This window comes from Belonocnema kinseyi, chromosome 6 (genome assembly GCF_010883055.1).
Source record: "Belonocnema kinseyi isolate 2016_QV_RU_SX_M_011 chromosome 6, B_treatae_v1, whole genome shotgun sequence".
Taxonomy (NCBI): Eukaryota; Metazoa; Arthropoda; class Insecta; order Hymenoptera; family Cynipidae; genus Belonocnema; species Belonocnema kinseyi.
In genome coordinates this window covers 87967472-87979664 of record NC_046662.1, presented here as the reverse complement: position 1 = coordinate 87979664, position 12193 = coordinate 87967472, and the positions used below count along the sequence as shown (strand labels likewise).

The 12193-nt window shown below is 31.2% G+C and overlaps 1 protein-coding gene across 1 annotated transcript in view; it reads right to left on the bottom strand.

Moving 5' to 3' along the window:
- Positions 1-2674: 2674 nt before the first annotated feature.
- LOC117175489 (calsenilin) overlaps positions 2675-12193 on the bottom strand; it is a 149479-nt gene continuing 139960 nt past the window's right edge. Inside the window, exon 8 of the mRNA XM_033365194.1 lies at positions 2675-4247. Coding sequence (XP_033221085.1) covers positions 4137-4247 — 111 coding nt within the window. The 3' untranslated portion in view covers positions 2675-4136. The remainder of the gene's footprint in view (positions 4248-12193) is intronic.

The window sequence follows — 12193 nt, the reverse complement described above, 5'->3', positions numbered from 1 at the left end:
CTCGAAACTTTTCGACAAGATCAAGAAAGTAAAACCACTCAGAATTGAGGCATCGAGATTTGTTAGATTTATAGTAGGAAATGTATAGTATTTTTTCTATTTCCTCTCGTCCCTATTTCCCTTACTGTAAGGGTTTCTGCCCGTGGCTTCGAAAACCTAAAATTCCAAAATCAGATTCAAATGTGCAAGATTTCGGAGACCTTTCAAATCTTTAAAAATCTTCGCAACTCTTGAAAAGATCCTCGAGAGTTCTTATGGAATCGATTTGGTGACAAATTTGGCACCTTAAATCGATAACTCCGATTTTTAAAGATCGCGGGATTTAAATGATATCTAAGGTATCATGTATGAAAATTTGGCAAAAATTGCATGTAATAGTTTAATTTTTTATTTTTTTTATTTGTTTAATAAATAATTAAATTGTTTAAATTGTTTAATACGTCAATTTGTTTAATTGTATGTAAAGCAAACTATCAATTACCTCTCGATACAATCACGTTTATATTAAAAAAGCAGAAGTGATATAAGGAGGTTCGAAAGTAATCTGTTAATTGAAAAGTTTCTATTATTCAGTAATCTTGACTCTAACGAAAGAAGACGTCAATATCTCTCCACAAAAGGCCAAATAAATGTTTATCGACAATATTGACGTACCAACAAGAAAAGTCGTAACTACATTTCGGATGAGTCCCCTGCCATCCCAATTTCGGTTAGGTTGACAGGGGACTCATCCGAAATGTAGTTACGACTTTTCTTGTTTGGACGGAAGAATAATAGCCATTTAATGTAAAAGTAGTGTGTTTTTACTAAATATAATTTAATTAAAAAAGTAGGATATTTTGCGGATACAAAGAATGCATTTTTTAACAATTATTTTGAATTTGACAACACGAATGTTTAAGGTGGGATGAAAATTTATGATATAAATATATTAGCACTAGCTTGAGAAATTATATAACCAATCAAAATTTCCAGCATCCTGGCAGTTTTTACTTTCTAACTAAACTGCAAAGCAAAAATATTGTCGGCTTTTCTGCTAATGTCAAATGGGAATGTCTTTAATTTTGCTAGAGTTCTTAAATTTATTTTAATTCCTTCGAATTCCTTGGCATTTATTACGACTCGAATTGAAATGAATGACGTTGAATTGAGTTGAGGAGGGTGAATTCATTTATATTTTTTTGAATTTACGTAAAATTCAGTTGAATATAAGCTAAAATCCACCGTAATTAACGTGCATTCAGTTGAATTTACTTTAATTCAGTGTAATCAATTTGAATTCAGTGCAATACACCTAAATTCAGTGAAATTCACTTAAATTCAATAGAATTCTAGGTCATTCAATAATTATTCTTTATTTGTTTTATTTTACTTTAAATTTAGTTGATTTCTTTTGAATTTACGCGAAATTGAGTTTAATTTACTTAAAATTTAAGTGCATTTTGTTGAAATCTGTTTAATATGTCTTCAATTTGGCTAAATTGATTAAATTTTATTCAATGCTGCGGAATAATTTTCAGCTAATATGAATTCTTTTTAATTTTATTATATTTACATGTATTATTTTTAATTTAGTTTAATTCAATTCAAACTCTCACTTTATTTATAATTTAACAGAATAAACATTTAAATGATTCGAAGCAACAACAAATTTATTAAAATTCACTCCAATATAATTTATATTATACGAATTCAACGAAATCCCACTAAAATTCAGTGAAATTTAATCTAAATTCAATCGAAATCAATTTAATTCTTTGTAATATATCTCTAATCTTTCTGAATTTCTTAAATTAATTAAATTTAACAGAATCATTTTGAATTCACTTTAATTAATTTCAATCTGAGTGAATTTATATGAATTCTTTGAAATTCACATTTATTCAATTCCATTACTTTAAATTTACCTTTAATTCAGTGGAAAAAATATGAAATTAATTCGAAGTATAATTAATTTATTCAAATGTACATGAATATAATTTAATTTGCACGAATTTAATATAATTCCATTAATATTTCGTGAAATTGAATTTTAAATTTACTCAGTTAGTCTTTCAATTCCTTTAAAATTGAGTTTAATTTTATTGAATGTACTTGTTTTTCCAAAGAATCAATCTTAAATTTAATTAACTTTCAAAGAATTTCCATACACGCGTAAACATGCTTACTACCAAAACTAATTGTGTATCGATGCCTCAATTGTAGGATATAGCAGGCTTTACTTGTGGAAGAAATTTATGCTAATTGCATAAATTTGAAATTCGGCACAATCCTGTCTTAAGAGATAGTTTAAGTACGTCGAACAATTTAAGTGGTGGTGTAGTACCATGAGTTGGAACAGCTAACTTGAACATTACAGCTTACTGGCGCTACAGATACAATAAATGCACAATAGATAAGTTATTGGGCAGAATTGTTTTTTCTTCTTCTTTAGATTAGGAATACCTTAAGTCTTTTTTCATTCACAATTAAGGTACAGTAGGTACTGGGTTCTCTCGAGGGAAAGTCGAATATATCTAAATAGTGGTTCCTTTCTTCTCATCAGCTTTATACATTTATTATGGATTAATTTCAAAGACTTGTGGTAGTGATCGATTTTATGAGACAACATTCAATGTTTATCTCAATTTATACTTTAAATTTACACATTAACATGGACGCTGCTAAAAATAGATACTTCACAATTATCCAATTGTTTTTATTATTATATTTTTTTGAACACTTCAAAAAGTTTTTGAAAGATATAAAAAGATTCTGTTTAATAGTTATATGCGATTGCGTCCAGGTATTTTTTATGTACAGTAATAAACAGGAGTCAGTGGTGACAAGTTTTTTTTTTTAATCATACGCCTTGCATCAATAATTTGTTTTTGCCAAAACTGGAATAAACTTTGATCTATTTTTGTATATAGAATAACTTTGATTTGTTTCTTTTCTTAGCAGCGCCTTTTTAAGGACAAACCACGAGTCGTGGATCGCCCCGCTTTTAAGACTAAGCTCAATGTGCCCTGTCACAAAAATAAATATACTTTTCATCGTTCACATTTGCACCCCTTATACACTAAATACAACGTTTCGCAGGCTCTCCGTCGACTTCGAAGCTAATAACGATAATTTAAATTAATAATTTTCTAGACGAATCATTCAAATATGCGCATGCGTTCTCACTTACGTCTGAGAATAGCTATTTATATACTCTTCTCTGTCTATACAAAATACAAAACTCGAAACAATAAAATTACAGACGAGAAACTTAATCGACAAGTATACATTTTTCTTTTAGCTAAGTAGTACTAGCACCGGGCTTGAAGGAAAAACAGGAGCGTCTTAACTTTTGAAAACAAAATGTTATACAATTTTTTAAATAATAGTTTACTGAGCACTGTATAAGTTACTTTTCGAAATTTTATTTCTACATCGGCATCTCACGAATCTGCCATATTAACACCAGTTAATCACAAAAGTGAATCGCAAAGTCCGTGGTTGAATTTCATTGTCAGTAAATATCACGAAATGAATATTCGTGTATCATGACTATTAATAAAATATCTGCATCAGCGTGCAATTAGAATATTCAGTTTTTGCGAATCCACTTTACCACTTTCTGTCTAAAAAAACGAGCAGATCCTTTTGTTAATTTCATCAAAATGCAATCGTTTGGCACAATTATAGATAAAGTTCATTTCTTTGCAAATTCACATCAATATATTTTTAATATATTTTTCTGCTAAACAACTTTGTTTTATGTTTTTAAAAGAATAGCTTTTACGCTGAAAAGGCTTGTCCAAAATCTATATATCTTTTACCATCAAAAATTGATTCCGCTGAATGGCTTTTTACTTTAGAGAGACTTTTTCGAACTCGGAACATTCTCCTACGGGAATTGGCGCAGGTGTCGACAGTTGAGCTTTTACGATTTTTGTGTCTGCACGTTTGCCTTTTTTCTCCTTTTCTCTTTTCTTGCCATTTGCACGACTATTTGCTCTTGGTTCTCCAAGACGACGTGAATCGTCACACGAGAACATTTTGGTGCACGCTTTTTCTTCAAGTTCAGGAAGAAAAATGAGAATGCTGAAACAAATCTGCTTGCAAGAACATTTTCAGGTCCAGGGCGTGTAGTGAGGTCGCATCGACTGTCAGAAGGCCGTGTCGAAGGCTGCTATGTTGGTGGAAATATCAGGATCAGCACGACAAGCTTCCAGGAATTCGGAAAGCGTTACCACACCATCCTTGTTACCGTCCATTTTCTGCAATAAAAGAATGAATGGTTTTTATTACAAACAGTTTGGAGATCTTTATTATTTAGAGATTTTACTTTTGGAAAGGACCCAACAGAAGACAATTTCAACTGAAGTCTTTTTCCATGTATTTTGTTTGGAGCTTTTTGTAATTACATTATACTAAGAAAACGTTTCCGTGCAAAATAACTTTTTGAAACTAATGCTTTACCGATCTTGGAATTATTTTGTTAGAAATATTATATTTAAATATACTTGTAATATTTATTTATTTAAACTTTTATGTGCCGCTTAATAAGCAATGAATCATTTTTCTGCAAGAAATTAAAAAAAGGATCCTTTTCGAATATTAGATAAAAGTTTAAATTTTGAAAGACTTGTATGCAACATATGGTTTTGTCATGTGGAATTTAGATAAATAATCAAATTTGCTATGTTTATTCTAGTTTTTAATTTTGGCTTAGTAATTTAAATTTGCCACTGGATATATTCTCCTCAAATAAAATTCTCAGTGAAGTTTAGTGGTGAAAATTTGTTCTTCGACACTATTATTTGTTAATTTTATAAACAAAGGATCTCCGACTCCCGCCACTATTACCACTTTTTAAAATTTTGTTAACGATGACCCTGCCTTCTCAGCTGATTGGCTAAAATAACACTTCTGCCATCTCAAAACTCTGAATTTTCAAACGGATTAAACATTTCAAGGGATTTTAAAGGATTATATAGGTTTTGAAAGATTTAAAGTATTTAAAAAGATTCCGAAGGTATTCCATTAATTTCAAAGATTTCAATGTATTTTAAGAGATTTCAAGAACCTTCGTCTAATTTTCAGGACAAATTTGAAATTTTCTAATTTTCAAAAGCTTTTATAAGTTTAACGATAATTCACGGGAACACTCAATGATTTTTTTTTTAGTTAATAAGATGTTGAATTGATCCATTTTTTTTCTCATTTCGAGTTCTAAATATTTTATATCATATTCCTATAAGTATTAATCACATGAAAAAAACAATGATTTAGTAATATAATTATTTCTAACATGCTGTATTTCGTCGGCTTTGCCCCTCACGTGGGGGCAAAGTCGTCTTCAGCTTTTTACGGAAATAAAAACATTTAAAGATAAGAAAATATAAGGGTTTGCTTCTGTTGTATTTTATGTACTGAAAAAATTACCTTTAAAGATATCCAACAAGAAGAATAAGTTATTTTAAATAAAAATAGAGATAGCTGTAACATAACCTCTTATTTGATAGCATTCTACTAGAAACGGAATTTACGCAATGTTTCTACTGTACCAATACAAGAAAACTGCATACCGACCGGGTTGATAATAATAATAATTACTAGTTTTTTCCATGTAGCCCAAAAGATAAGTTGCTGTTCTACATTGCCGATCATTTATCGACGAAACTTGTGACACGTGTTTCACCTAAGCACTTGTAAATATTATTTTCGTCGGGCCTGCCCCTCTGCCCAAGCCTCACTTATTTATGAGATTTATTATATTTTGGATTTGAATTACGTCTAATTAATATAATTAGATTGTGTGATATTATTTTATCTGTCAAAATATGAAATTTTTATACTGAAAATATTGTCAATAAAGTTGAAAACTTTATATTTCTGTCAGCGAAACTTCCATTCTTTCGTGGTAAATACTGCTTTCTGTTGCAACGTCAATTTTCAAGATATTAGTAAGTAACACTATCTCTCTGATAAAATAGATTCATTCGATGCAAGCTATAACTAAAATTGTTGAATAATAGCCATGCTATTAATCACTCCACAGTAAAAACTTGCGGGTATATTTTGTTGTAGGTAAAATTATAACGGTGGTTACTGTACCTCGGTAGGGATTCAGATATCTCTCGAACTTGGGGTACGACATACTTTGTGAAATTAGGCTTTGAGGTATGAGCATGATTGAAATTACCAGGGGTGGGATTTCGATGCCCACTAATCTAGTTTATCGAATCTCTCTTTCTAACGCATGAATGTTCAGAATGTTTATTATATTTTTCAAGGTATTAATTATAGCCAAAAAAGGTTAAATGCTCGAGTTATAAATATAAATGTGCGTATTTTGTTGGCGAGAAGTTCAAATCGAGGTTCTGTTACATTCATGTAAATAATTACGCAACAAACAGTACGAGAATTGAATAAAAATGTACAAATATAAAAATATAAATAAATATAAATATAAATAGAATATAAAAATAAATTATTATTTAAATTGTACAGTTTTATAGCCCCTAAATAATTGTAGATTCAGTTCTCGTATTTTTAATTCTAATTTAAATAAGTATTTTTTTAAATTAATGAAATTAAACTTATTATTATAAATAATAAGAATGTTAAAATGGTATCATAATATTTAACTTTAATAATAAAGTAATGATTTGAAAAATATTTCAAACTTTCTAGATGAATGTCTAGTAATAAAAAATTTGACCAAATAGTTTTTATTTTGATCAAATTTATTTTATACGTTTTCCTAATGCTTTTTTTTTAAATTCAGTTAAATCTGAGGATGCTATTATTACGCGTATAGAAAGACCTTTTCATTTTAAATATCGAACAACTTCATGCGTGGGGAATTTAGCATCCATATGCTCTACTTTTCTAGTAATCTTAACATGCCTATGCTTCACTATGTATTCTTATGAAGGTACGAATTATTCAAGATAAAAAGTTATATTGTGACCCAACGCGGATATCTCGAGCATTCGCAGTAGTGATTCCTGTGTATTTTTAAATTGACACATGGCCTTACATTACCTCAAAATAAACAAGAATAATTACTGCGCATGCCAGAGATCTCTCGCACAGCAACATGATTGGTCTTTTCAATTTTGCTCCATAAATAGCTCTTCACTCGCGCATACATGTAATTATTTAACCATCATTTAGAGGGAGCGGTAAATAGCCAATCAGATCGCTGTGCGAGAGAGATAGCTTATCCCGCTAACTCATAGTCAGTCTCTTTTATTTTTCCACTAACTCTCTCATTGCCAGGTTCCCTCCAGTTGTATATGCGCTAAGATTTCTAATATTAAGGGCATGTGACACAGCCAAATACCTATATTACCGACCTCACTTTTATCAGTTCACTGAATGTTCTTTTGAACCTAAGAACTTTTTTTGTAAACAAAACATCCAGCTGAAACTTTGGAAAATGTATTAGAGTACAATAAAGTACCTTTAGGTACTGCATTTTGGAAGGAACTTCACTGCAAATTATTTTATCTTTTTTCTGAACCTCGACATTTTTTGAACGTTCGAACTTTTTTTATAAATAAAATATCGGTCTCAAACTTTGAGAAATGCAAAAGCCAAAAGAAAACTACGTTTAAGTACAAAGCTTAATAATAAAAGATGTTAAAAAATATATTTTAACAATTAATTCCAACAGCATCAGCTGGTAACGTTGTACACGAAAATACGAACCCTGGCGGCCACTAGACGAGGCTCTAGAGAGTTCGTATTTTCGCGTACAACTTTATCGGCTGATGCCGATGGAATTGATAGTCGAAATATTTTTTTTACATCTTTTATTATTAAGCTTTCTACTTTAAAGTAGTTTTCTTTCGGTTTTTGCATTTCTCAAAGTTTGAGACCGATCTTTTATGTATAAAAAAAGTTCGAACGTTTAAAAAATGTCGAGATTCGGAAAAAAGATAAAATAATTTGCACTGAAGTTCCTACCAAAATGCAGTACCTAAACGTACTTTATTGTACTCTAATACATTTTCCAAAGTTTCAGCTCGATATTTTATTTACAAAAAAAGTTCTTAGGTTCAAAAAAATATTCAGTGAGCTGATAAAGTGAGGTCGGTAATATAGGTATTTGGCTGTGTCACATGCCCTTAAGTATTGTAAGTTGTGGCGTCAGCTGGCAAGATGTCTGTACAATGAGGGCCAAGCAATAATACAAATCCCAGAGAATAACAATTTAATTTATAACTTGAGAAAAAAATATTTTTCACAGTTACAAAAAACATATCAATTTTATTATTCAATTAAATAGTAATTAAATAGTTAAATAGTTTGAATACGCTTCTCGTGAAAAATAATTATTTTCCAAGCTATTATAAAAATAAAGTTTAGTCCCATGTATTTGGTATTATTCTTTGCCCCTCAGCGTGCAGACATCTTGGATATCCCCACCTAATCTGAAATATCTATGGCTCAATTTTACAAAGTGCGAACACCGCACTGCCGATGAAAACGCACTGAAAAAGCAAAGAAAAAGTACTGGTCAGTGCGTACTCAGTGCTGTTTCTTCAGCACTACCTTTACCGCTTGTTTTCAATATCTGGGTTCCTCTTGAAGTGTCTATTTAAATTTTTAAAAGGCCATTTTCACCCAATAAATCTAATCTGTGAGGTCTTTGAAAAGGTTTGTTAGTAGTGTGTACTATTGTGTTAGTGAAAATCAGTGTGCCTATACCAATGCGACTAGGCTACCAAGCAGACCAGCTGAAAGGGATTAAAAATAAAAAGTTTAAATTTGTAAAATTTTGAAATTAACTACGAGATGGTTAGAAATTCAGAATCTACGGGTTTCAATTAAGTTACATATCTAACTTTTTCTTTTAGATGTTGAAAACTGGAGTGAATATAACTTATCTCGTAAATGGAATGACATACACCAAAACAGACAACATTTTTGAATTCAACTTCAAAGCAGTGTATTAGTATATAAGTTATAATTATAAATATATACAATGAGAAAGTTCATAAATTAAACAAAAGTGTTAATAATTTGAAGAAAATTCTAAAACGGGAGACGGTTTGGTTGCGGCCAGGTACTGTAAATAACTCTGCCCGAGCGGTACGTGACGAATACAATAGGAACATTATATGAGCGTCCCTTTACTTCTCAGTGCGTTTTAGATGCTGAAAATCGCACAAATAGCCACTGAAAAACGCACTGGCGGCCCAGTGTCGTTTGCCAGTGGGGTTTCAGAGCTTTTTTATCGGCAGCGATATAAAAAATGTATAAAACAAATGAATATTACACATATTACTTCACACTATATATAAACTATATATAATATTTCCGCCTGGGTATTGAAGTGGATTTCTACACGGAAAAAATATATATTGAAAAGCAGATATTAATAAGTTTGATATATAACCATAATATATAGATATTACGGCATATTATCTAATATCTTCTATTCAACATACACAATATTAAAGGGCAATATCTGTTTATATTGAAAGTATAAAATATGTGATATTAACAGTTAATATCTAAGATACTAAAAAAGCTAAATTTTATCGGAGCAAGGTCGCTGACGTGTGGCGTGGCGACAAAACATTTTGTCTGTATCTTGAGCTTTCATCGTGTGTATTGTGGTTTTTCGGATATCTATTGCAGTATAAGTTTTGGTGGAAAATGGATTAAATGTTTTTGAATATGTTACAATTTTCTCAAAAAAATGAGCACTCAGCTACAGGCATCTTTCATATTAGCCTTGAACAGTGTGTTATCAGTTTAACACAAAAATCGCATAATTATGCAAAAAGGCGAATGCTTGAGTATTGGAATTTTCAAAACAGAGGACTACGATATTAACATTCTTTTGCATTTTATAGAAAATGGCATGCTTTACAGGTAATTTTTGCACAATTAAAAAATATTTCTTAAATATCTTTGATTCTGTCCTTTAATATCTTGGATATTGTCAGTTAAAATCTTCCTTTTGATGTATACGGATGCTCTAATTCAGTATCTAGATTTCTGTCCCATAGATAAATCGCTAAGATATTACTTATTAATATCTCGATAGTCTGTGCCAACATCTATTTTTCTCCGTGTAGGGAGTTTATCAAAGTTCTTATCATTTTTCAAATAATTTTTAAAAATATTACAGATTTGGAGACGTCTTACGGGGTTTTCCTTTATTTTCATCGGATTACTAGGGATTTTACCAGTATTTAAGGATTTTATACGTTTGAAGGGATTTTGAAGGATTTTAAAGAGTCAAAACTTTGTTTAAATATACCAAAGAACCTAATAGGATAGTGATACGGATAAGGCCAATTTTCACATGAGATGTTCGTCTGATGATGAGGAACCTAAAAATGGGTGCCTGGCAGGTGTGAGTGGATGCGTTTACCTGTGGCGACCTGTCAAAGGTACGAATTTTTGGCAGTCAACTAGCGTGACTCGGATAAGGTTGAAAATTGGTGTACATGTAGGGGCTGACATTAGAAATAGCACCTGCGCATTGCCAGGCACTTACCTGGATGCAAAAGTATTGCCAGGCGGCTTCGAAGTCGCCGGACACTCAGATGAAATTTCTTGAAATTGATTTTACAGGAAAAAGTTTGAAACAAAAGTGGGCCCACTCCCAGAGATGCATATTTTCATTGGTATATCATTTTTTAATCAAATTGATACATTTGGAGAAAACCATCGATTAAAGAAATACCATAACAATAAAAAGCCCTTTTTATTGGCAAAAAGTGATTTTTTCGAAAATTATTAAAAGACTAAAGGTACTCTATTACAAGTATACTCCAAGATGAATAAGAATTATTTCATCAAAATGTTAATATTTACCAATTTATTCGCATTTTCCCTTCTTTTTCCCATTTTTTCTATCACCTGTTGTATCTTTAGCAATTTAAAAGAAGGTGTGCTCAAAATTAGTACACGAATAAAGTAAGTCTTGTGCAAAGAATTGGCATCAGGCACTTGTAGTTAAAACGATGACTTATTCTGCTATAAAAAATCATAATCAGTGTCACGTTCTCAGCTTCTGATTATTGTAGAAAGTTGTAATAAAGGTGAATATGATTATAAAAATTAAACAACAAAATCGCTTTAGTTTAAAATATCCATTATTTATTATTTTTAAAGTTTATGTTTTGTCGCGTAGATACGTTCGATCTTTATTACCGTGACGAATGTCAAGTTTCACAGACCCAGTGTGGGTCATTGGCGTAGGCATTACAAATTCTTCGTGGTGCATTTTTAATGCAGTTCTATCAGAGATAAGGTTTCTATAGCATTAAAAATGCAATCGTAATGCCTACGGCCTACGCCAATGACCCACGCTGGGTCTGGGAAACTTGACATTCGTCACGGTAACAAAGATCGAACGTATCTCTGCGACAAAACATAAACTTTAACAATTATAAATAATGGATATTTTTAAGTAAAGCGATTTTGTTGTTTAATTTTTATAATCATATTCACCTTTATTACAACTTTCTACGATAATCAGAAGCTGAGAACGTGACACTGATTATGATTATTTATAGCAGAATAAGTCATTGTTTTAACTACAAGTGGCTGACCCCAATTCTTTGCACAAGACTTACTTTATTCGTGTACTAATTTTGAGCACACCTTCTTTTAAATTGCTGAAGATACGGCAGGTAATAGAAAAAATGGGGAAAAGAAGGAAAAATGCGAATAACTTGGTAAATATTAACATTTTGATCAAATACTTCTTATTCATCTTGGAGTATACTTGTAATAGAGTACCTTTAGTCTTTTAATAATTTTCGAAAAAATCACTTTTTGCCAATAAAAAGGGCTTTTTATTGTTATGGTATTTCTTTAATCGATGTTTTCTCTAAATATATCAGTTTTATCAAAAAAATTTATACCAATGAAAATATGCATCTCTGGGAGTGGGCCCACTTTTGTTTCAAACTTTTTTCCTGTAAAATCAATTTCAAGAAATTTCATCTGAGTGTCCGGCGACTTCGAAGCCACCTGGCAATACTTTTGCATCCAGGTAAGTGCCTGGCAATGCGCAGGTGCTATTTCTAATGTCAGTCCCTACATGTACACCAATTTTCAACCTTATCCGAGTCACGTTAGTTGACTGCCAAAAATTCGCACCTTTGACAGGTCGCCACAGGTAAACGCATCCACTCACACCTGCCAGGCACCCATTTTTACGTTCCTCATCATCTGACGAACATCT